Below are 26,301 nucleotides of genomic sequence, written 5' to 3'. Positions count from 1 at the left end.
TTGTTCTTAAGAGATGTGAAAATAATAGAGAAAGTTCACTTTCTTAAAATCACTAATCTTTATCATTATCTCCATTGTAATCACATCTAAAATACATACATTTTATTAAATGTGTTTATCACATTAACTGAGTTATAAATAAAGTAGTTCTTTACGGGATGCTTTTGTAATTAGAAGCAGCTGAAAAAGCACTCACATTCATCAATTTCTCCCGCTACGGTTATTGCCGCCTTCCGTGTTTTTGTTACATTTGTTGACATATTAAATTCATTTATATAATTTGAGTCCTTCATTTTGTTAATTTTGCCAAGGCACCAAGTGACTCTTCGTTTTCTTTTAGCCTACAGAGGAAGAAATCAAAATTATCTCACAAGATCTGGGCTCAAACATCATAAAACAAGGGGATTAGTTTACAGTTTTTGGAAAACATGGCCTTGGTGGAATTCTTTTTAAGCCTACTTTAATATCCTATCAGTCTAAGGACATCCTGAGAAGACAAACTTTTAAAATCAGTGTTTAACCCCATAAAAAATCTGATGAAACTATTACTTAAAACTCATGTTTTATTTGAAAGTTTCCCTACAAACTTTTCTGGGACTTAATTGAAGGGAATCGGCTGACTCACAACCTCCCACGTAATCCAGCGTTCTCTAGCAGCGGAGCCCTCGCCGCCACACCACAGCTACCAAAAGCACTCTGGGGCGTCCAGCTCTAACTGGGAAAGGACAGACAGAGGGTCTGTTTGAACTTCCTTCAGAGAGTAAATCTCCACACAGCCTTCACAATGCAGTTCTCTCCCAATTCGGTAAAGCTAATGCCTCCCCCAGTGCTCCTAACCTCACTGTTTCTTTCTCCCTGAGTTATGTACTCATCTGTTACCTTTACCAGCAACCTCCTAACAGCTTGATTAATGAATGCTCCAGACTCTTCGCTTGCTTTTGATTTTTTAAAAACAAACTCTTCACTCTTCTCTCTAGCTGCTTCTTTTCGTTTCTCTTTTGTGCTCTTCCTCATCATCCGTCTACACCTTCCTCATCCTTTCAGGAACACCTCTGTCTCCTGTGTTTATCCCACCCAGCTAGCTGTCCTCACCACTCACTCTGGTTTGCTGGTTTCTTCTCCTCTGCTTGTGTTTTTCCGTATTTCACAGCTACCCTTCTTCTCCTGTCCCTCTATGAGGTACAAGTACTATCTCATCTTCCTTGATCCTTCCAACTATCCTATTACTACATCCTTTTTCTAGGTGAGCTGATCTACAAATGATCCTTTTTTCTATCTGAGGTCAGTCCTCTCCACTGTGTTCATGATCTCATTCATCCCTTGGGGTCATCTCAACCCTTTGTAAGATGGCTTTCACTCTTAGCTCAAATTGCTTTGTAAATGAGCTTCTTGTTTCCAAATCCAAAAAATTTTTGTTTAAATTTATCTTAATTAACTTCTCAGCAGAATGTGACACTGCTGATCACTACCTCTCTGAAATATTCTCTTCCCTTAGTGACCACAATTCACCTGGTTTCCTTCTTAACTCTAGAACTAATCCTGGCTCCCTTCGGGATTCTTCTACCTTTATCTAAAAAGTTGTTCTAGGGGTCTGGTCTTTGGTCTTTTCATTCCCAACATGCTCTCAGAACAAACCCATCCATTCCCACGACTTGACTTTGGATCTGCAGCAGCTAATGCCCAAAGTGATATTTCTACCTCCCACCTTTCACCTGATTTTCATATACTTGCATATTCAATTACTGAAACCTTAAACTGGAGTTGTCCCAAATAAAACCCTGAGAGCCGCACTGCTCTTCATTCGGTATTTCTTAACAATGAATACTGCTACCAGCTACCCAGCAATGTTTGCAAGTCATTCTGGATACCTCTCTCCCTCTCCCTGTCCCACACATCTAAATAATCACAAAGTCCTGTTGAGTCTACCTCCCACGTAGCTCTCCAATTTACCCATTTTTCCATTTCCAGAGTCAGAGTCCTGTAGAGCCCCAAACAACCTGATGCACACAAGCAGCCACACCTTTCTGAAATACAGTTGTGATCATGTTACCTACCAGACTTTTCCTTGCCCTTAGGATAATGCAATGTCCGAATCCTTCCTTGTGATTTAAACTGACACTGACACCAAAACATTTTAAGTCCAACGGATACGTTATGTTGTTTTCATTACTCCAAGCTTTTGTACATGTGCATCTCTTCCTGAAATCTTCTTCCCTATACCTTCCATTGGGCTGTTTCCTATTCACCACTCAGTCAACAAAAAGCACTTGGGATGTCTTCCTTATACATAGTATGGTGACTTGAACATGTCTATTAATAATTATCTTAACAGCATGTATTTGCTGTGGATTTGCCCTGTGTAAAATGTAGTGTTGAACACATTCCATGTATTATTTCACCTAATTCTCACAACAACCCTATGAGGTGCAAATCAAGCTATCTCACAGATAAGGAAACTGCAGCAAAGTGGATTTAAGAAATTGCCCAAGGTAAAGAGTTAGGAATCAAAACCAGGCAGTCAAGCTCCAGAGGCCATCCTTTTAATCATGATACCATCATAGCCAAAAAATACCTACTGGATAAAAAGAAAATCCTCAGCTCTGGTAAAAACAATAGTACATACTGGGAGCCAGGACTTTGATCACTGTGTTGGTCTACAGTCCAGATCAATCTTCCTGAGATCAAGATTTGTTTCTTTAAATAGAAAATATTACCTAAACACTTATGGTTCCCAGTCACCTGATCAACTTTATTAGAATTTCTTAAGAAGCATATGGTACATAGATTCCTTGTCAGTATTTCAGACTTCTTGAATTAGGACCTCTACACATGGGATCAGTATTTGTAATGAACCTCTTAGGTTTTGCTGATGTATAGGCAAACACACATAATGTTCTGGGTTTTCTGAATATACTGTATGAAAGGATAAGAAATGCATAACTGTACAATAAACACAAAGGAATACCAATCCCAGTCTCTGTATACCAAGTCTGAGTTGTCATGGTTTAAAGTTTACCTGTAATTCCTGTTGTGATGTGAGAGAAGAAGAGGTCACCAGCATCCGTGTTAAGTTCTGAATTTTCTCAATCTGTACTTTTTGAAGCAAATCTTTTTCTTCCAATAGTTGGGCCAACTGGTCTTTTTCCATTGCCTGGGCCCGAGTCTCTAAAGAAACCTATAGAATATAATATTAAGTTATGTTAATAATAAATGTAGCTAGATTTTAAAACCTTGAAAGTAGCTTAAAAGAACAGAATATTAAATTTGTATGGGGAGGCTCTTGGGTGGCTTAATCAGTTAAGCGTTTGACTCTTGATTTCAGTTCAGGTCATGATCTCAGGGTTTTGAGATCAAGCCCCACATTGGGCTTTATTGAAATGAAATATACCCTACCTACAAAATACTAATACTATGGCAGTTACCATAATCAGTAATTTCTCAAACCTATAATAAAGTAAAATACACATTTCTTCCTGTGTATTGTAGGTGCAATATAGAAGATTATAGAAGGCTGTTATCACAATTCTATTAATTGCCTAATAATATATAAATAATAGGCAGAGAAGTCATAAAAACAGAGACTTGAATACCTACAGTAAAAGACCGATGTTCTCCTAAGACTTTCATTTGATATTTTAGCTCATTTTATTTTATTTTTTAAAATTTTAGATCATTTTTAAAAAGATAACTAAAATACTAGATTTTTACAAAATATGAAACTGTAATGGTTAAAACAAACAAATTACATGACAAGTGATTATGCTACCTTATTAGACTTTATCTTAGGGTCAGAAGAAGAATTCAAGATAATGAGAAAATACAAAAATAAAGTTTTAAGTAACTATACATGGTCTTTCTTTTTAACCTAATTCCCAATGTATTTGTGACAATTTAGAAAGAATGTCTCTACTTGGCTCATTTGAAAATCTCAAATTTTGCCTGTTGGAGATGAAAAACAAAATCTAAAATAATTTCAAGAAACCAAAGTTTTCAGTTTATAGTAAATTAAACTAAAATTTTTATGAGTTGATTTCTCCTTACTTGAAAGCTGTTTTATTTTATTTTATTTTTTTTAATATTTTATTTATTTATTTGACACAGAGAGAGACAGCCAGCAAGAGAGGGAACACAAGCAAGGGGAGTGGGAGAGGAAGAAGAAGGCTCCCAGCGGAGGAGCCTGATGTGGGGCTCGATCCCATAATGCTGGGATCATGCCCGGAGCCGAAGGCAGACGCTTAACGACTGAGCCACCCAGGCGCCCCTTGAAAGCTGTTTTAAATTTAGGTTATAGACCTCAGATATACTGATGAATTAAGAATCTCTGGGCAGGGGCGCCTGGGCAGCGTCTGCCTTCGTTTTAGGGCGTGATCCCGGCGTTATGGGATCGAGCCCCACATCAGGCTCCTCTGATGTGAGCCTGCTTCTTCCTCTCCCACTCCCCATGCTTGTGTTCCCTCTCTCGCTGGCTGTCTCTATCTCATAAATAAATTTTAAAAAATCTTTAAAAAAAAAAAAGAATCTCTGGGCATTTGGGCAGATCTTAGTTCTCAATCTGTCCCTATTCTTTACTGAAATACATGGCTCATACATACCTCCTCTAACTGTTTCTTAAGATCCATTATTTCTTTTCTATATCTTTTCAGGAGAGCTTCATCACTTGATACCTCATTAACATAAGGAGTATTCTTCATATATTTGGCGGTGCTGGCAAACTGGGGAAAAATACAAGAGTGTTAAGTGTTCAATGTAAAAAATTAATTTAATTAATAATATTTAGGTTTCTTACAATTAAGTTTCATAAAGAAAGATCAATACTCTTCCCTGGTGGCTTAATACTTTTGAACACGGACAGTATTCTACGTCCTTGTAACTTACCCCAGCTGCTAGTCTGCAGTAGAGTGAAGGAAGTATCTTGAAGCTGGATGGATGCCAACAGAGAACCTACAAACACTGGCCTACTGGAATCCCAGTCACCCCTCAAAGTCCAGTGCAACTGCCCCCCTCTACTCTGAAGCTTTGCTTCCACTTGAAAGTATCTCTCCTTTCTCTGAACTCTATTTATCAATAGTTACTGAATCCAAGGCAATCTCATTGGAAGACGGGTCTTATCTTCCCTCTAAGACTATGAATTGTGAGGTCAGGGACTGTATTTTTTGTCTTTGTTTCTCTGACACTACGTTGATCTAGTGCTCAATAACTATTTACAACAATATTTCTTACAGTGTGAGTAGCAGCAGGAACTGTAAGTGGGTCCATGAAGGTCACCATTAAAGAACACCAAATCCTTGATTGAGACAGCTGTTCTATTGGCATTTCTCATTTTTTTCTTTCTTTTTTTTTTTTTTAAACAGAAAATGTAAGCCTTAGGCGCAGAGCAAAAGCAAGCAACAATCAGCTAACAGGAGTTCAAGAGTTATTTTGTTATAAACACACACACCTATTTGTTGAAAAGTCATATTAGTTTTTCATTCATGGGAATGAGACAAAGTTTCCCTCTACAATAAGTAGAAAAAGTGAGTTTTTTTTTTAAAGAAAAATAGTATAATAGTGTTGGATGTGGCAAAAATTTGGAGGTAGGATATGAATGATTGAAATTTGGGAAAATAAAGGAATACTATTTAGTAGGCAATATATCAGTTTTATTGCGGCAGGTATGTTATGTCATTAAAAAGAAGATACCTAATTTTAGTGAGTAATTTTTTTCTTATAGATGATTTTCCCCCATATTAAAATCAAAATCAAACTCACCTGTAGAGTAGTAAGGGTTTCATCAAAGGACACTGGAGTAATTGTGCAGATAATACGTGTCTTTGCATTTCCTCCCAAGGAATTCTGGAGAATTCGTGTTAATTTACTATCTCGATAATTTATGAAACCACTTAGTGAGAAAGAGGTTTGGGAAAAAAATAGTAAGAATTTTTATACAACAGAAGTGGTTGGTTTTTAATGCAGAACCTTAAATTAGCTACACTTTAAAAATTCTTTACAGTTACATGAGGCAGATCAAAACTACTAACTAAATCATATTTAAGATAAAAAGTAAATTTAGTAGGTCACAGTCATATGTCTAAGAAGCTAGGCTTGCTCACAGAATCACAAAAGCTACTTAATACAGGGAAGTATTATAATTTTAACCTCATGCATCAATGTACGCATTAATAGGTAAATGTACAATGGAATAAACTTACCCAACTTGTCCATCACTAAGTTTCTTGATCACTTGTCCCAAAATAAATAAACTTCTATTTATATTACAGCCTTCCTTGAGTCGCACACCTGCATTTATTAGGCAAATATGAAAACTGAAGTTGACCTCTGTACTAGATGCTGAACTTATTTATCGGTAAGTTATAAGAGAAATTAGACTTTCTGGTAAGGGTTAGATGATAAAGTCTGTGCCTTGGATTGGATCTGAGCTCCCTTTTAATACCACCAGTAAAAGGAGCTCTCTCCTTATTCCTCGGACCTATTAAGTAAACCAGAAATGTTATCATCTAAGAGAAAGAGCAAAAAGAACAGATGGCTAAGGGGAAAAAAATGAGAGGGAAGAAAAGTTCATTTCCTAAAAGAGCCTGTCTAACTCCTCAGTTCAAATCTGTTTTTTTCCAAACTTCCAAATATAGGCAACTATAGACTTAACAACCAAATTAATTCTTATAGATTCACAACAAACAAAGTTCTAATTTTTCAACTAATATCCTCACATGGCTCATATATTTAAAAAAAAGAGAGAGAGAGAGAAGAAAAGAAAAAAGAAAAGAAAAAAACAAAAACAAAACAGGAGCATGTATTTCTCGTTCACAGGTTGCAGGTTTGGTGGATATAGGCCTAGCTCAGAGGAGCGGTCTCTGTGTCAGGCTGTAGGAAATGAACATAGAAAGGTTTGACATCTTCATGATTTTGAAACTTCCTGTCTAAGTATGCTTTTCCATTTGTTCAAGTATTTGATTATGTCTTTTAGGTCTGTTTTAAAGTTTTCTTTATTTTGGTCTTGGGTAATTTTTGTTGAGTTTCTACCTAGGTATTAGATCTTTTAAGTCATTACTGTAAATGGAGTCTTTTTGTATACTAAATATTCTAACTGGTTGTTGTATTATGAGTTATTAATGTCTGTATATTAATTTTGTACCCCACTGCCTTTCCGAATTTCCTTACTAATTATGAAAATCCGGATGGTTTTCATGGCACTCTCACAAGCTTTACAGCTATGCAATCCTATCATCTGCATAGTTTTAGCTTTGTAACTGATGTTACAGTAGCCCAAAATAGATAATTTGGCAGATACAGAAGCTGTTTTTATTTTTTTTAAATGTTTTTTTATTATATTATGTTAGTCACCATACAGTACATCCCTGGTTTTTGATGTAAAGTTCGATGATTCATTAGTTGTGTATAACACCCAGTGCACCATGCAATACGTGCCCTCCTTACTACCCATCACCAGCGTATCCCATTCCCCCCATCCCCCTCCCCTCTGAAGCCCTCAGTTTGTTTCTCAGAGTCCATAGTCTCTCATGCTTCATTCCCCCTTCTGATTATCCCCCTTTCTTTATCCCTTTCTTCTCCTACCGATCTTCCTAGTTCTTATGTTCCATAGATGAGAAAAACCAGAAGCTGTTTTTAAATGAACTTTGAAAAAAAATTTTTTTTAATTTTTTGAGAGAGAGAGAGAGAACATGAAGGGGGGGAGGAGGGGGGAGGTGGTGGGGTGGTGAGAAAATCTCAAGCAGGCTCCACGCCCAGCGCAAGCCTAACACAGGGCTCAATCTCACAACCATGAGATCATGACCTAAACCGAAATCAAGAGTCGGACACTTAACCGGCTGAGTCACCCAGGTGCCCCCAGAAGCTGCTTTTTATGTTAAAGACTTTCATCACAGAATTATTAGTTTCTAAATGCAAGGTAGCACTTTTTTTTCTTCTGTAAGAGAACAAGATGACATTGAGACCAATACATTTCTGAGTTTCCTTTACCTTCAGCGCCTGTTTGAGCAGCTCTTTCACTGCCTGCAAGATCAACCAGATTCTGTAAGGCAGATGAAAACAAACCTTCAGGAAGGGTAACTTGAACTAATAAAATTCCAACTACTGAAAGAATGATTTTAACACACAGTCTGTTTGCATACCCCATCTGGATGCTTGTCTTTCTTTCCGCTGCTTAGGCTTTCCCCTTTCTGAGTCAGATTGATCTGTATACCTTGTTCCTTTTTTACAATATATCCTCCATAATGCTGTCAGAATATGTTCTCCATTTCTTACACAAAGTTCAAAACCTTACAGGTGAATAGGATTCTTTACAATTTGGCACTTGTGCTGCTCCAGCTTTATTTATTTATTTATTTATTTAATATTTTATTTATTTATGTGACAGAGTGACAGAGAGACAGCCAGTGAGAGAGGGAACACAGCAGGGGGAGTGGGAGAGGAAGAAGCAGGCTCCCAGCGGAGGAGCCTGATGTGGGACTCGATCCCGGAACGCCGGGACCACGCCCTGAGCCGCAGGCAGACGCTTTAACGACTGCGCTACCCAGGCGCCCCACCAGCTTTAAATCTACCCAGTACTCACTCTGAATTCTAGCTGCCCTACTTGCTATGCCCTAAATGCCTCATGTATTTCTATGCTTCTAAGAGCTCTCTTTTGCTATTCCCTTTGTTTAATAAGTTCTACTGTTCTAGTCTGCCTCTATTTCTTATTCAGGACCAAAGACGATTGTTACCTCCTTAGTAAAACTCTGCCACCTTTATTCTTCCTCTCCCACACCTTGAATGAACTGCTCTTTCTATCAATCGTGTACCCAGGGGTCTTTAAAGATACAACTTATTCTTTGGCAGTTACTGTGTTGAGCTAGTCATTTGTGTCTATGACTATAGTGTAGTATCTTTAAAAGCATGGGCCTCTTCATTTCACAAATATTGTTGACAAAAAGTGACTGCTAGTCATGTTCCAGGCAGTGTATTAGGTGCTAGGGATATGGCAGTGAACCAGACAAATAAGTTCTCTGCTCTCATGGAGCTTTTGTTCTACATGGGGCAGGATGGGGAGAGGAGGAAGTTGGTGAGAAGTGAGAAAAAGACAGGTAAGAAACACATCATGGTAGGTGTAATACAGATAATTTAAATAGAGCATTGGAAGAGGAAAGAGGAAGGTACAGAGCAGGTCCTTTGGACCAGGAGGTAGGGAAGCCCTCCTATTAAGCTAGGATCTGGAATGACACAGAAGAGGGGGCCAGCCATGCAAAGATCAAGGGACCATACTTTAGATAGAAAGAATAGCCAGTACACCCAGTCACAAAGCAGAAATGAGCTTGGTGCATTCAAAAAATAGAAAAGGCAGCATGGCAGAGTTGGTGAAGTAGAGATGGGACAATATAAATTGAGAAAAATAGGTAGGGGTCAGACTGTGCAGGGCATTGTAAGGAAGAGTAAGAACTCTGGATTTTCTAAATGTGACAGGAAAGGGTTTAAGCAAGAGAGCGACAGACATATCTTGATTTAACTTTTTGAAGGACTGCCTGTGGCCGCTGGACTGGAGAGGGGCAAGAGTGGCGGCAGGGAGTCCAGTTAGGAGGCTCCTGCAGGAATCTGAGTGAGAGGTGATGGAGGCCTGGGTTAGGGAGGTAGCCGTGGAGACAGCAAGTGGTGGAGGGATGTCTTCTTTACTCCTTTAATCTCAGAGTGGAACTATGCTCAGAACATGATGAAGGCTCAGCAAATATTCTTAATGCATTAAAACAAAGTCAGAGATTTAAATTTTCTCTCTCTGTGGACACTTTCAGGAATGGGCAGTAATTATGTACTCCTGCTTTAATTATGTCCTATCTAGACACTATTTTCTCTAAAATACTCAGAGTCTAATCTTTCTTGTATATTATCTATATTACAGAAGACCTAGATATATAATAAAGGGGCAAAATGGTGAGAAAGGCAGCATGAATTAAGGAAGAAAGACGGGAACAAGTATCGGTGTTCAAAGATACCAAGAGGCCCAATGTATCTATAAGAGAGGAGCTCACGTAGAGTAGAAGGAAGTCAAGTTAGGTTGGTTAAGAGTGGTGAAACAACATAAACAGTACTTAGTAACATTAGAAAAATTAGAAATCTGCAAACAGACTGTAGAAAGGAAGACCAGAGTCTTGGGGCCAGGTCTAGGAGAAAGATACAGCAATTCAAGAGATGAGAACCTAAATGAGTGTGACACCCATGGGAATGCTGAATAAGAAATGCCAATGACTGGACAAAAGGGGAAGGCAGAAAAAGATTAGTCAGAGTTGACTTGGGTCTGACCTAGTGACCAGGATAACACTGGTACTACTGGAAAAGAGGAATATTCACCAGATAGGAAGAAATTAATTTTGTTTTAGACACACTGAAGTTTGAAATAACAGTGGAACACACAGTTATAATCATCTTTACAAAGACACAAATTAGAACTCAGAGACTCTAGATAAAATAAATATTTGACTGTCTTCCACACAGAAATGTTAACAGAATGTCTGAGGGCAAACAGAAGTAAGAAGGCCACAGCACAACGCTCCTATGTTTTTGATGGGAGGGTAGGAAAAAGAAGCCACAAAAGGAATAGAGAAGGAGTAGAGCTGAAAAGAAGCTGGATATTATGAACCGGAAAGATCAAAAGATACTAAATAAGTAAATAAATAAATGCCACCTCCAAAGAGCCAGAAAGTGATTTTTGGGGAAGACTTCTTTCCAAGAAGATACTTAGAGTAAGTGGGAAGGTGAAGGGTTGGACCAGATGGTATCTATAGTCCCTAAATGATAGAGCATCACAGAATATGGAAAAAGTCACCAAATGGATCACTGAATATGTCAAGAGTATTAAAATAAATTATTTTAAGAGAAATGTTAAAACTGTAGTGAAGTTTCACAGACTGGGTTTAGAAAACAAAACAGAAGTCAGGTTTTGTGTTTTTGTTGTTGATAAATCAAAGCAAGACCAGTATACTAAAATCAATTTTATGCTGGTACAGTAAAATACATGAGGCGAACTAGAATTAGATATTTAATCAAGATTCTGATTTTTCAAATCTGAAAGTGAAAAAACATATTATAGATTTATTATTTTTTCCCTGAAGTTCTCAAATCAAATAGAATAATATTGAGTCATATCCTACATGAAGCTAAAAATTTTAGACCATGAAGACAGAGAATATTGGCAAGGAAGAGGAAGGAAGCACAGAAAAAGAGAGAAATGATATAATGCAGCAAGAAGGAAATGGGACGTTTACTTACGTGGAAAAAAGGAATGTTTGCATAATGTATATATTCACTATTCAACAAAGACGTGTTGAATATAAACTATGTATAATGTGTTGAGGCTATAAAGATAAGATATCACTCTTCCCTTCAAGGGATTTATAATCTAAAACACTATGTTTATAATATAAAACATTTTCTTATTATATTTAAGAATATACTTAATGTGATTTACTGTTTAATAGTCCCAGCTGGGTTTTTGTTGATCTCATGAGTCTCAATTCTATTGGCTGAGACAAAATAACAACAACAACAACAAAACCAAACGGCCCCCACCCCCATTCCAAGAACACGCTAACTCTTAAATGCATATCGAAAATCTCCCCCAAGAACTCTGGTTAGGAAAAGTCTTTCCATCTAAATTTTAGGAGACAGCAGCCATAACATAGAGGAAGAAAGACTCTCTGAATTCTTCCTACATTGTAGTTAGCAACCTCATGTTTACAGACGAGACTAGTTAAACTACCAATTCATACATGTTTTTGCCTGTTCGGTTAATAGTTCTTAAGAAACCAAACATCTAGCAGCCAAATTAAATGATGCTTTAGCCCACATGGTACAGTATCATGGTCCATCAATACTCACCAAGTGGGACACTTTGACGGATCCTTCACAATTGGAAGGGTCCCCTTTCTCTCTACTTTCCAAAATCTAGATAGAAAAGAAAACTTGTAAAAAATTAGTGCATTTTTAATTGGAAAGGCCAAACAGAGAGTTACCTACCATTCTAAAAATGGTATGAGAGCGACTGCTTCTTTGATTCATTTTTGTAATTCCATAATGTCTGTTCTCTGTAAAAGGTAAGTCATATTTCAGCTGCGTACATTAAAATCCAAAGAAAAACATTAATTTTTAAGAGTGAAAAGTGTGATTTGAAGCCTAAATACATTTAACTGAATAGCTTTTACAAGTGTTTTGGAGAAATACAGTATAAAGTCTTACTTTCTCCTTTTGTGATCCACTTCAAAGCCATTTCTGATGTATAAACAACTTCTTCTGTGAGATCAGCCACATACACATTCCTCTGAAACAAGTTTTATTATGAGAAGAGTAGAGAAGACGTCACTAAAAAGTGTGCATCTCAAAAAGGTGTTAACTATTATAGAATTCATTTGTGGAAGTTACAAGTGGAAAATGTATGAAAATAAGTAAAAGTAAACCTATGATATGTACATTTTATTTCCTATACCAAAGCATAGAAAATTCTGATAATTCTGTCTTGTTCTTTTTTAAGGCACTTATACCAAAATATTACAGTCGTCAATGTTCAAAAACTATACATATTGCTCATATGCTGTCTTTATAAACACTTAAGAAAAAATAAACCATACAAACAGGAGATAGCTTAAAAAATACCAAAATTAAAGGTAAATGTTCAAGAACAATAATCCCAATAAGCAAGTCTATTTTTAGCTACTTCAGCTCTGTTACTCACATTGAAGTCTTCCCGAATTATTAAAGGCTTCATTTTTTGAGTGTCACAGAGTAAGTCTGTAATGGTTTCATTGTATATCTCCATGTAAGATACACGTAAGAGAAATTCTCTGTCAGGAAACTAGAAGGGAAAAAACATGTGTAAAAACATCTGAGATCATCCATTTATGAAAACCTAGTATTGAATACTTATGTGCTAATATTAAACATTAAAATATTCTGAGAAATTATCTTTGTAAAGCAAACGAGACAAAACCTCACATGGTTTTATGTTGACGACAAACAAAAAAATATAAAAATATGTTTCAGGAATAATGAAAAGTGTATTATCAAATAATTAAACTCAAATAAAACCCTACCAAAAGATGTTCGAATAAGGACATGATATCATTAAAACTATGGACTCTGGGAAACAAACTGAGGGCTTCAGAGGGGAGGGGGTGGGAGAATGGGATAGACCGGTGATGGGTAGTAAGGAGGGCACGTATTGCATGGTGCGCACTGGGTGTTATACACAACTAATGAATCATCGAACTTTAAAAAAAAAATAAATAAAATAAATAAATTTAAAAATTTAAAACAGAAAAAAAATAAAAATAAAAATCATTTAAATAGTAATGAAAAAATAACCCTTAAACCAACTCTTAGTTAGGTTGGTTATTCTGGCCTTTTCTCTACTTGTACTTTTCTCTGCCCCTTGCTAATCGCTGGTAGCTAAACAAAGGCAAGGAGGAGCTGACCATTCTGGTAAGATTTTCCTGTTCCTCGACATCCACTTTTTGGTGTGATTAGTACTGTTCTAGGATTCAAGGGAAAGAATGAAAGAACTTTAAGCTCTACAAAGTAAGTTTGTGGGAAAAAAGTGAATCTATGGTATGCCTTTTCTACCCATGGCTAATGAACAGATAACCATAAACCTACTTCCTTTCATCATTACAAGCGACTATTACTACCTTTACCTGTATGTACCAGAAATTTAGCTAAGGTATTTACCTTTTTAATTTTTTGGAAAATGTCATGAATTGCCCTGGGTATTACTCCCAAATAATCCTCTGAACCCATCATGGTATATGTTTTTCCTGAAGCGGTCTGTCCATAGGCAAATATGGTACCTGTAAAAACAAAACACATGCAAAGATTAAAAATGAATCAATAGGGTATAAAACTATCAATACTTGAATAGAGAACCAATACTAAGATATTTCTACATGAATACAAACCATTGTAGCCTTGTATGGCAGAATCTATGATTGGTACAGCTATTTCTTCATACACATTTTTAGTAGTTTCATTACTGTGAAAGACACGATCTAAAAAAAAAAACACAACACACACACACACATACACATAGAGGTTAAATCAACAAATCAACTTTGTTTTCTTTCTTAGTAGTTGTCCAAAAAAATAAAATTGTCAGGATATGGTAAGATAAAATATTTAGGACACAATATTCTCTTCAACTTATTGGTCCTTCGAAAATATACTTCTCTATGAGGTGAGATGTGTTGGTCCTCACAAAGAAAAAATACAAGTCAGACTTCTCAGCTATCCTATGTGCTTTTAAGAGGCAGTAGGGCATAGTGGCTTAATTCAGGGGTATAGAATCAGACTGCAAACCTGGTTCCACCGCTTATAAGCTGTGTGACTTTGGGCAAGGTGGTTGATGTCTCTGTGACTCATTTACCTAACCTGTAAAATGGATACGTATTCTCTTCCTCATAGAATTATTATGAACATATCATTAATACTTAGGAAATGTGAACTATTACTATGCTTTGAGAAATTTTAAAGTTTATAACATATTTGACAAGAAGGCCTGGCTCAATCTAAACTAAGAAATGCACACATATGGAAGAAAAGACTCGAACAAAGCTGAAAGGTTACAGGGAATGACTAGTTGGCTGGCTGCTAAAGGAGGCTGGGTTTACAGTAGCATTTGTGCTGATGAGTTCACTAGTCTAGGATGTGGTTCTCTGCTTTTGTTAGCATAATTAGCACATTAAAAATGGACAACTCTTTCAATGGTGGCCTCATATTAAAATCTCACAAGAAATGGATTTGTAAATCAGAAAGGAAATGTATCCACCTGCAACGAGTAATTCAGTGGTCAGACTGCTTGCATTCTGACCACACATCTGCCCTGTTGGCAGAACTAAATGGAAAACCAAAGTGCCATCTGAAGGCTGCTTAGGGATTATGATTGCAGAGCAAGGAGAGATGGTACGATGATTAAAATCTTAATGACATTTGCTTTAGATGGGTGGATAAGTCCAAATCCTCTGTGGGTGTGCATGGCTACTGAGAACCTATGTAGATCATGTGTCTGAATGCTTGTGTATCCCTCACTCTAGGCTTTAAAATCTCTGGGATATATTGTTTTACCTTTCTAAAAATTATGCTAATGCTCTAAAACAGTCCTTTACCAGAAATTGTTTTCTCTTCTATAGATCTTTGCTCCAAAACCTTTTATGATGGCTTTCTAGTTTAATGCTAGTTCAACAACCTAACCATTCTTACTCCTGAAGTTGTTGGGAGGACCTCACTGATGTTCTGAGGTGCTAAGTGGCAGCATGCTACTGTGGCTGGATTTGGAGTCTGACTCTTCCATTTGCTGGCTGTGTGACTCCAGGCCCGTTTCAGTTCCTCACTAGAAGATACCTACCATATAAGCTTGTTAGGGGGATCAATGAACTGATCTGTATGACATGCTTAGAACTGTGTCTGGCACATTGTCAGCAGTATGTCCATATTAAATCAATACACAAATCAGTCTAGTCAACCTTCAGGGTCTCCATGTTCCTCTGTGCTAGTGAGCTCTCACTCATCCTGCAGGTCCCAGTGTCAGTAAAACCCTTTTAGACACCTAGACTAGTTAGATCCGCTATAAACTCTCACAAAGTTTATGTCAACACAAGTGTAATTACTCGTTTAAAGCCTCTCTCAACATATAAGTTCCACAAAACCTGGGGTTGGTATCTGCTGTATTCCAGCAGACACAGAAGGAACATCTTTAGTATTTATTCTTTAAAGAATTTTCTTAAAAATAATTGTGAAGGAGGGGAGTTAAGATGGCGGAGGAGTAGGGGACCCCTTTTTCAGCTGGTCCCCTGAGTCGAGCTGGATAGGTAACAGACCAGCCTGAACATCCACAGAATCAGCCTGAGACGCAGGAAGACACATCTGGATCTCTACGAATGAACATCTTCAGCGCAGAGTATTGAGGTACGAAGCGGGGAGCCGTGAAACCGCGCACAGATATTGGAAGATAAACGGAAAGGGGAGGGAGCCGCCGCATTTGGGCTCCAGGAAGCGGTAGCCACCTGCATGGGGTAGCAGACGGACTTGCTGCACCCCACTGAGACCGTGAGCCGGGGAACACGGGCCACCAGACTGAAACGGAACTCCGGTGCGCTCACTGGAACCAGACGGAGACCGGGAGCTCTGGGAGTACAGGAAGGCTGGTGACTGGCGGTGTTAGAAACACAAAGGACAGAGACGCACCGGCCCTGGAAGTGAGGGCTGGGACGCCGGGTGTGGGGCGCACATCCTGGGAAGCTGCAGGGTTGAGCAGCACCAACAGAATCAGAGTTAAAGTGGCCAGAACATCAGTGGAGAATGATCCGCGATCCCTCTGTTCTGAGACAGAGGCTGAGATTCCGCCACTGCTGCTCTGTCTCTCAGAAGAGGCACAGCAAACCCGCCAGGGAGGGCCGCCAGAGAACAAAAGCCTGGAAATACCGGCTCACAGGGTGCCCATCCCCATCCCCCCTCGCAGGGGACACTGAGACTCTATCCAAACAGGGTTGCCTGAGTTATCTGCGCGGCAGGACCCTCCACCAGAAGGCAGGCTGAAAAATCAAGAAGCCCACATCTCTAAGGTCCCTATAAAACAAGGGTGCACAGCCTGGGTCCCGGTCAATAATTTGGGCTCTGGACAACCCCACAAACTCTCCTTATCAGAATGACGAGAAGGGGAAACCACCCCCAGCAATGAAAAGATGATGAGTCTGTGGCCTCTGCCACAGAACTAATGGATATGGATATAACCAAATTATCAGAAATGGAATTCAGAGTAACAATGGTCAAGAGATGTGCAGACTTGAAAAAAGTATTAACGAAAATGTTAATGAGAATATAGAATCTCTAAGGGCGGAAATGAGAGCAAATCTGGAAGAAATTAAAAATTCTATGAGCCAAATGCAGTCAAAACTAGAGGCTCTGACGGCCAGGGTGACTGAGGCAGAAGAGCGTATCAGCGAATTGGAGGATGGGTTAGTAGAAGAAGAAGCTAAAATAGAATCTGGACTTAGAAAAATCCACGCGCAAGAATGTAGGTTACGGGAGATTACTGACTCAATGAAACGTTCCAATGTCAGAATCATCCGCATCCCCAAGGGGGTGGAGAAAAACAGAGGTCTAGAAGAGATATTTGGACAAATTGTAGCTGAAAACTTCCCTAATCTAGCGAGGGAAACAAACATTCGTGTCCAGGAGGCAGAGAGGACCCCTCCCAAGCTCAACCACAACAAACCTACGCCACGTCACGTCATAGTGCATTTTGCAAATATTAGATCCAAGGACACAGTACTGAAAGCGGCCAGGGCAAAGAAATTTCTCACGTACCGAGGCAAAGGTATCAGAATTACGTCAGACCTGTCTACACAGACCTGGAATGAGAGAACGGGTTGGGGGGGCATTTTTAAAGCTCTTTCAGAGAAAAACATGCAGCCAAGGATCCTTTATCCAGCAAGGCTGTCATTCAGAATTGATGGAGAAATAAAGATCTTCCAGAATCGCCAGTCACTAACCATTTTCATAACCACAAAACCAGCCCTACAGGAGATATTAAGGGGGGTTCTAGAAAAGTAAAAAGGCCCCAACAGTGATACAGAACAGAAAGTCACAAGCTATAGAAACAAGACTTTACTGGAAACATGGCATCATTAAAATCATGTCCCTCAATAATCAGTCTCCATGTGAATGGCCTAAATGCTCCCATAAAACGCCACAGGGTTGCAGATTGGATAATAAGACATGACCCATCCATTTGCTGTCTACAAGAGACTCATTTTGAACCTAAAGATACATTCAGACTGAAAGTAAAGGGATGGAATATCATCTTTCACGCCAATGAACCTCAAAAGAAAGCTGGGGTAGCAATTCTCATATCAGACAGATTGGATTTTAAACTAAAGACTATAGTTAGAGACACAGAAGGGCACTATATTATTCTTAAAGGATGTATCCAACAAGTGGATATGACAATTATAAATATATATGCCCCCAACAGGGGAGCAGCAAGATACACAAGCCGACTCTAAACCAGAATAAAGACATATAGATAAAAATACGTTAATAGTAGGGGACCTCAACACTCCACTATCAGAAATAGACAGAACACCCATGCAAAAAATCCACAAAGAAACAAGGGCTTTGAATGCCATACTCGACGAGCTGGACCTCATAGGTATATATAGAACACTACACCCCAAAACCAAAGAATACTCATTCTATTCTAATGCCCATGGAACATTCTCAAGAATAGACCATGTTCTGGGACACAAAACAGGTCTCAACCGATACCAAAAGACTGAAATTATTCCCAGCATATTCTCAGACCACAATGCTCTGAAATTGGAACTCAACCACAAGGAAAAAATTGGAAGAAACTCAAACACTTGGAGACTAAGAACCATCCTGCTCAGGAATGACTCGATAAACCAGGAAATCAAAAACCAGTTTAAACAATTTATGGAGACCAACGAGAATGAAAACACAACGGTCCAAAACCTATGGGATACTGCAAAGGCAGTCCTAAGGGGGAAATACATAGCCATCCAAGCCTCACTCAAAAGAATAGAAAAATCTAAAATGCAGTTTTTATAGTCTCACCTCAAGAAGCTGGAACAGCAACAGAGGGACAGGCCTAATCTACGCACAAGGAAGCAGTTGACCAAGATTAGAGCAGAAATCAATGAATGAGAAACCAGGAGTACAGTAGAGCAGATCAACAGAACTAGAAGCTGGTTCTTTGAGAGAATCAATAAAATTGACAGACCAGTGGCAAGACTTATCCAAAAGAATAAAGGACCCAAATTAATAAAATTATGAATGAAAAAGGAGAAGTCACAACCAACACCAATGAAATTGGAAGGATTATTAGACACTTTTATCAACAGCTTTATGCCAATAAATTAAGCAATCTGGAAGAGATGGAGGCCTTCCTGGAAACCTATAAACTACCAAGACTGAAACAGGAAGAAAGTGATTTTTTAAACAGGCCAATTAATTATGAAGAGATTGAGTCAGTGATAAACAACCTTCCAAAAAACAAAACGCCAGGCCCGGACGGTTTTCCTGGGGAATTCTACCAAACATTCAAAGAAGAAATAATGCCTATTCTCCTAAAGCTATTTCAAAAAATAGAAACAGAAGGAAAGCTACCAAACTCATTCTATGAGGCCAATATTACCTTGATCCCCAAACCAGGCAAAGACCCCATCAAAAAGGAGAATTACAGACCAATTTCCCTAACGAATATAGACACCAAAATCCTCAACAAGATCCTGGCTAATAGAATCCAACAGTACATTAAAAGGATTATCCATCATGACCAAGTGGGATTCATCCCTGGGATGCAAGCGTGGTTCAACATTCGCAAATCGATCAGTGTCTTCGATTTTATACAGAAAGAAAAATTCAAAAATCATATGATTCTCTCAATAGATGCAGAAAAAGCATTTGACAAAATACAGCATCCTTTCCTGATTAAAACCCTTCAGAGTGTAGGGATAGAGGGTACATTCCTCAATCTCATAAAAACCATCTAAGAAAAGCCTACAGCAAATATCATTCTCAATGGGAATAAGCTGGAAGCCTTTCCCTTAAGATCAGGAACACGACAAGGATGCCCACTCTCGCCACTATTATTCAACATAGTACTAGAAGTCCTTGCAACAGCAATCAGACAACAAAAAGGGATCAAACGTATCCAAATTGGCAAATAAGAAGTCAAACTATCTCTCTTCGCAGATTACATGATATTCTGTAGGGAAAACCAAAAGAATCCACTCCCAAACTATTAGAAGTTATAGAGCAATTCAGTAATGTGGCGGGATACAAAATCAATGCTCAGAAATCAGTTGCATTTCTATACACGAATAATGAGACTGAAGAAAGGGAAATTAGGGAATCCATCCCATTGACAATAGCACCAAAAACCATACGTTACCTTGGAATTAACTTAACCAGACACGTAAAGGATCTATATTCTAGAAACTATAAATCACTCTTGAAAGACATTGAAGAAGACACAAAAAGATGGAAAAATATTCCATGCTCATGGATCGGAAGAATTAACACAGTTAAAATGTCCATGCTACCCAGAACAATCTACACTTTCAATGCTATCCCGATCAAAATACGGAGGACATTTTTCAAAGACTTGGAGCAAATATCCTTAAATTTGTATGGAACCAGAAAAGGCCCCGAATCGCCAAGGAACTGTTGAAAAGGAAAAGCAAAGCTGGGGGCATCACAATGCCGGATTTCGAGCTGTACTACAAAGCTGTGATCACAAAGACAGCATGGTACTGGCACAAAAACAGACACATAGACCAATGGAACAGAATAGAGAATCCAGAAATGGACCCTCGGCTCTTTGGGCAACTAATCTTTGATAAAGCAGGAAAAAACATCCCGTGGAAAAAAGACAGTCTCTTCAATAAATGGTGCTGGGAAAATTGGACAGCTACATGCAAAAGAATGAAACTTGACCACTCTCTCACACCATACACAGAGATAAACTCCAAATGGACGAAAGACCTCGATGTGAGGCAGGAATCCATCAAAATCCTAGAGGAGAACATAGGCAGCAACCTCTACGACATCGGCCAAAGCAACTTTTTTCATGACACATCTCCAAAGGCAAGAGAAACAAAAGATAAAAAGAACTTGTGGGACTTCATCAAGATAAAAGCCTTCTGCACAGCCAAGGAAACAGCCAAAAAAACTAAGAGGCAGCCCACGGAATGGGAGAATATATTTGCAAATGATGCTACAGATAAAAGACTGGTATCCAAGATCTACAAAGAACTTCTCAAACTTAATACGTGCGAAACAAAGAAACAAATAAAAAAAATGGGCAGAAGATATGAACAGACACTTTTCCAATGATGACATACAAAAGGCTAACAGACACATGAAAAAATGTTCAAAATCACCAGCCACCAGGGAAATTCAAATCAAAACCACACTAAGATACCACCTTACGCCAGTTAGAATGGCAAAAATTGACAAGGCAAGAAACAACAATTGTTGGAGAGGATGTGGAGAAACGGGATCCCTCCTACATTGTTGGTGGGAATGCAAGTTGGTACAGACACTTTGGAAAACAGTGTGGAGGTCCCTTAAAAAGTTAAAAATTGAGCTACCCTATACCCAGCCATTGCACTACTGGGTATTTACCCCAAAGATACAGACGTAGTAAAGAGAAGGGCCATATGCACCCCAATGTTCATAGCAGCATTGTCCACAATAGCTAAATCGTGGAAAGAGCCGAGATGCCCTTCAACTGATGACTGGATTAAGAAGTTGTGGTCCATATATACAATGGAATATTACCCAGCTATCAGAAAGAACGAGTTCTCAACATTTGCTGCAACATGGACGGCACTGGAGGAGATAATGCTAAGTGAAATAAGTCAAGCAGAGAAAGACAATTATCATATGATTTCTCTCATCTATGGAACATAAGAACTAGGAAGATCGGTAGGGGAAGAAAGGGATAAAGAAAGGGGGGGTAATCAGAAGGGGGAATGAAGCATGAGAGATTATAGACTCTGAGAAACAAACTGAGAGCTTCAGAGGGGAGGGGGGTGGGGGAATGGGATAGACTGGTGATGGGTAGTAAGGAGGGCACGTATTGCATGGTGCACTGGATGTTATACACAACTAATGAATCATCGAACTTTACATCAGAAACCAGGGATGTACTGTATGGTGACTAACCTAATATAATAAAAAAAAAAAATAATAATAATAATAATTGTGGAAAATATATACTAAACTGAAAGATCTTAAAGATGACTTGACATTAAGCAACATATTTTAGGCTTATGGGGTTTTAGGGCACAAATAAACTAATGAATAAGAGGAAGAAGTGTTAATTTACCATAAGGCACTATGACAATAACTTCATTTTATTTATTATTTATTTTTTTTAAAAATATTTTATTATTTATTTGAGAGAGGGAGAAGCCAACTCCCTGCTGAGCAGGGATCGCAATGTGGGGTTTGATCCTGGAATTCCGGGATCATGACCTGAGCTGAAGGCAGACAGTTAACTGACTGAGACACCCATGCGCCCTTTTAACTTCATTTTAAACTTCAATTTATTATCTTACTTATCATACATGATGGATGGACAATTTTTTAAAGTTTCCACTGAAGCAGTTTATAGAAGGCTTAGTCTGATCTTTAATGACAAATTCAGTATTATCGATAAGCCTTTTATACTCCTAATAGGACAAGAATAACAGATTAACTTTTGATGCTGTTATAAACCTACCAAAATGGAAGGATTTAATGCCATCAACTTGATAAATGGCATTATTGTCAGTTTTCCAGTAAACTTGGGTATCTCCTCCAAAAGCTTCCTCTCTGAAAGAATAAAAACACTGCATTTTAGTATAACTGGTCATAGAAGTCATGTTACATGAGAGATAAAAGATTCCATCTTCTGAAGAATATTTTAAAAGACGGTATTAACTTATACTATATATAAGAGGAATATGGAAAATTTGCCTTTAAGGGGTCAACACTTAAAGTCGGGGTCAGTGACCTCCTGCCTTCTCATGGGATTTTCCCTGTGAAGTTCTTCATTTCCACCCTCCTACCCAGTACTGGTTGCTGAAAAGATACATTCAAAATGCAACTCTGATTACGTCCCTCTTGCTCGAAACTTTAAAAAACATCTGAAATGGTTCTTAATATGGCACACTAGACCTGGATTATGTTTATTCTTCTTTTCAACGTTATCTTTCTCTAAATTCTGATATATACCTAACTCCATACAGCTACCTGAAGGTCCCTTTCAAAACAAGAAATGCAGCTCCTCTGTGTCTGCAAAACCCAGACTTACCTTTCCATTAAGTAATTTAACTATTCTTCCATTCATGAAAACTGTCAGGAGTTTCCTGATACCAGCCCTGTCCCTGGTGTCGTCTTAGAGGGGTTAAAGACTCCTCTAGCAAACACTCTCCACCTATCATAACACTTGTTACCATGTATTTTAATGGTTTCTTTATGTAACTGTGTTCTAATGCATTACATAATGAGCCCTCTAAAAAAGGAAATTCCTCATTTTGATATTGTCATTTATTAAACACCTGGTAATATTTAATAAATATTTCTCAAACACAAAATACATTAGTATTCTGGAGTGAGGGCCAGAAACTAGAGAAACAAAGACTTTCATTTCTTCCCCTTCCACCTTTTCTCTATAGCATTTATTACTCTCCTAACATTATGTCAACTTAATATTCTATAGTTTTTACTTTATTTCCTGTCTGCCCTCCTAGAATGTGGATCCACAGGGGCAACGATGGTGTAGTGTCTGTTTAGTAGTGTATACTGTACTAAAAAAAAAAAAAAATCAGGATTGATAAATATCAACCATTCAACGTTCTGAATGTTGAATTCAGTCATTGAAGTCTTGATTGCCTAGAAATACAATGCAGTAAGACAGACTAGTCCTTGCTCTCAAGGACTATACAGTGAAGAGGGAGAGACAGTTAAGTCTAAAATGACCGACTGTGATGAATGCCCGTAAGAAATACCCAATAGGACTTCCTTTAAGGAGCGGGGTGGGATGGGGTGGGGAGGATCAGATGGAGAAAGGCAGCGCAGCACCGGCGTCAAGGTCTTTAACGTTGGCCAGAGTGAGTTATACGTTTAGGAGACTCCTGCAGCTGAAAAGTGTCTTCTAGATCCTCCGACCCTACTCTGTCACTTACAGATAGGGACTCAAAGCCGGTAAGGGACCGAGATACCACGCAGAGGAACCGGAAGGAGCGGCGAGGGCTCTTCGGCTCAGGCCCGCACCGGAGGCCCCAGCGGGGTCCTGGTCTCGGTCTGGCCTACCTACCTGTTGTTGAGCGGTCGGACCCTCACGCAGACCGCGACAGCCCCTTCCTCCGCCATCCTGCCGGGCTAGACCTCAGAGAACCGGCGCAGACGCCCTACCTCCTCCGCTTCAGAGAGCACGGACCGCCCCGCCTTTAAGTTTAAAATTTCCCAAACGCCGCGTCTGATTGAGCCGCGGCCTCGTGACGTCACGGATTGTTCCACTGCGCCCAGCGCGGGGGGCGCGAGGCCGGCGGCGCGTCCACGGATGAAGGGTGGGGGGGGTTAAAGGGTGTGGAGGACCGCCGGGCAGAGAGGCGGAGAGAGCGGTGACGGGAAGCGGGCGGAGCGCGGCAGTTCTGGCTGGAGCCGAAACAGCTGTTAGCCGCAAACAGCCGCTGAACTGCAGGCGGGCGTTTACAGCCTCCGGCCGCCACCTCACCCTAAAAGAGTGTGCAATCTGTAGGAAAAATAAGGCAGAGAAATTTTTTTTCACCAGCAAGAGTTAAGACCTTTAAAGAATCCACTAACTTTTTTTTTTTAATTAAAAACACCTCTAACGACAAGAACTGAAAGTCACTGCACTGCCCAGAAACGTAAGAATCTTGTGCTCCTTAGAAACTGCGTTTTATGTTCTTTTTCTTTCAACTCCTGTTTCCATTGGCTGTGAGCTCCTAGGAGGTTGTTTTAGAAAAAGAGTTATTGAAGTCGGGAAACACTCTGAGTAATGAGGTGAACTTTTATTAGCAAAAGTGGGAAAATAATTCTTTCCTAGAAATAGTGCTGTTTTGTTTTGTTTTTAAATATGTATCATGGTAAAGCGTTAACATTTTCTTTAGGAGGGATTTCATTCCCTTTCTTAGTTGGTTTAAGGAGCTTCAGGAATGATTCCCTTTCCCTCACCAAAAATATGACCTGCAGTTACTAACAATTTTATATCATTTAGAAGAATAGAAAAGTCTGGTGATTTAATAAAACTATTTTGGAAGATAATTTAGCAATATCAATAAAAAAACTGAAGGCACTTGTGCCTTTTATGCAGGTAATTCTGCTTTTAAGAATTTATTTATACATGTATTTGAAGGACTGTGCAAGGATATATGTATATGGGTTGCAGCATTGTTTACAATAGCAAATGGCTGAAAACATATTAAATGCTGATAAATAATAGATATGATACTAGTTAAATAGATGGCATTTGATCAATACAATGAAATGCTATGTAGCCAGTACAAAGAATGGTACAGTTCTTAATGTGAACTTCGGAAAGCCATTCGGGGTGTTTCATTAACTGAAAGAAAACGAATGTGTGGAACTGTGTGCACAGTATGATCCTACTTGATATTTCAAAGGATATTTATATGTCTGGATATGCATACATAATTTCTGGAAAGACATACAGAATATACCTGATTTCCTTGGAAAGGGATGACTGAATTGGATTAATAGATCTACCTTCCATTGTATAATATATTTTATAGTTATTAATATTTTAACCATGCAAATATTAAGTAGTTTTGTTCAACTTGAAGAAACTAGTTAATAGAAAAAAACAGTAAATAAAAATGAGTCTGATCATTCAAGATTTGTTTGTTTAACCAGCTGTGAGCTAGTCTAGACTGTTCTTTTTTTTTTTTTTGTGGCTGCCCTGTGATGATACTTGCCTATACCTAGTAAGATAAGACAGAGTTAAGAAAAGTATATTTTAACTGATTTTTTAAAAAATGGTGGTGATTTTTAAAATATGGTGCACATATTTAGCTGAAGGGAAGGAGCCTGTAAAGAGGAAGAAGGGACATGCAATTAATGAGAGAAGATCTCTGACAACATGAAGGGGATTGGTTCAAGAGTACAGAGGATTTGCCTTGAATAGTTGTGCTTGTGATTGTTGCCATGCTAGTCTTTGTTGTCATCATCGGATTAGCTAACATTTATTGAGATTTACTATGTGCCAGGTGCTCTGTTGTGTGCTCTACATGCATTTTTTCATTTAATTTTCCAAATACATTCATCAGGAAATACTCATTGAACACCCACCGTGTACCAAATGTAGCTATTATTCTCTTAGGGAAGATGGATAATGCCCTATATATACAGGGTAATGAGTCTTGAGAAGAAAAGTTAACAGCAGATCAGGGGAGAGAGAATGAGAAGGTGGGGGTGAATTGGGGGTGCTAGTTTCTCATGAAACACATTTGTGGGAAGAAGCAGACAATAACATGTAAGTAAAATAACTTTTGTTAAGAGGAGGCACCACTTTAGATGGGATGCTGAGAAAGGCCTGGGGAGGGGACTTCTGAGGTGAGACCTATGTGATAAGGATTAGCCATAGTTGGGAGGGTAGGGTATCTCTTTTACCTGTCCCAGACAGAGTGTCCAAGTCAGAGAACCCAAGGCTTGTATGAGTTTGTCTTGTACATGTCTGAGGCATGGAAATAAGGCCCCTGCGGCTGAAACATTTTGGGCAAT

At 38.8% G+C, this 26,301-nt stretch overlaps 2 protein-coding genes across 11 annotated transcripts in view; one reads left to right on the top strand and one right to left on the bottom strand.

Moving 5' to 3' along the window:
• Positions 1-23,984, bottom strand: part of CENPE (centromere protein E) — a 77,758-nt gene extending 53,774 nt beyond the window's left edge. For all 4 annotated transcript variants that reach the window (XM_045792833.2, XM_045792840.2, XM_045792858.2 and 1 more), the window contains exons 1-14: positions 23,855-23,984; positions 22,277-22,368; positions 13,929-14,018; positions 13,702-13,820; positions 12,710-12,829; positions 12,217-12,298; positions 11,998-12,065; positions 11,860-11,925; positions 7,975-8,026; positions 6,189-6,276; positions 5,749-5,878; positions 4,593-4,712; positions 3,017-3,175; positions 197-341 (exon numbers count right to left, since the gene is read on the bottom strand). In XM_045792833.2, coding sequence (XP_045648789.1) covers positions 197-341; positions 3,017-3,175; positions 4,593-4,712; positions 5,749-5,878; positions 6,189-6,276; positions 7,975-8,026; positions 11,860-11,925; positions 11,998-12,065; positions 12,217-12,298; positions 12,710-12,829; positions 13,702-13,820; positions 13,929-14,018; positions 22,277-22,368; positions 23,855-23,910 — 1,387 coding nt within the window. In that variant the 5' untranslated portion in view covers positions 23,911-23,984. The remainder of the gene's footprint in view (positions 1-196; positions 342-3,016; positions 3,176-4,592; positions 4,713-5,748; positions 5,879-6,188; positions 6,277-7,974; positions 8,027-11,859; positions 11,926-11,997; positions 12,066-12,216; positions 12,299-12,709; positions 12,830-13,701; positions 13,821-13,928; positions 14,019-22,276; positions 22,369-23,854) is intronic.
• A 184-nt stretch (positions 23,985-24,168) lies between these two features.
• The window catches only part of LOC123789071 (uncharacterized), an 81,263-nt gene continuing 79,130 nt past the window's right edge, over positions 24,169-26,301 (top strand). For 4 of the 7 annotated variants that reach the window (XM_087863937.1, XM_087863936.1, XM_087863934.1 and 1 more), the window contains exon 1: positions 24,173-24,428. The gene's annotated coding sequence lies outside the window, so the exon portion shown is untranslated. Of the gene's footprint in view, positions 24,429-26,301 lie in introns of all 7 variants that reach the window. The other 3 variants (XM_087863938.1, XM_087863939.1, XM_087863940.1) reach the window with 3 other exon arrangements.

This window comes from Ursus americanus, chromosome 8, assembly GCF_024610735.1.
Source record: "Ursus americanus isolate L20-20 chromosome 8, mUrsAme1.1.p, whole genome shotgun sequence".
NCBI lineage: Eukaryota > Metazoa > Chordata > Mammalia > Carnivora > Ursidae > Ursus > Ursus americanus.
Note: the sequence above shows the minus strand (reverse complement) of the source record. Positions and strands in the feature narration are given on the sequence as shown.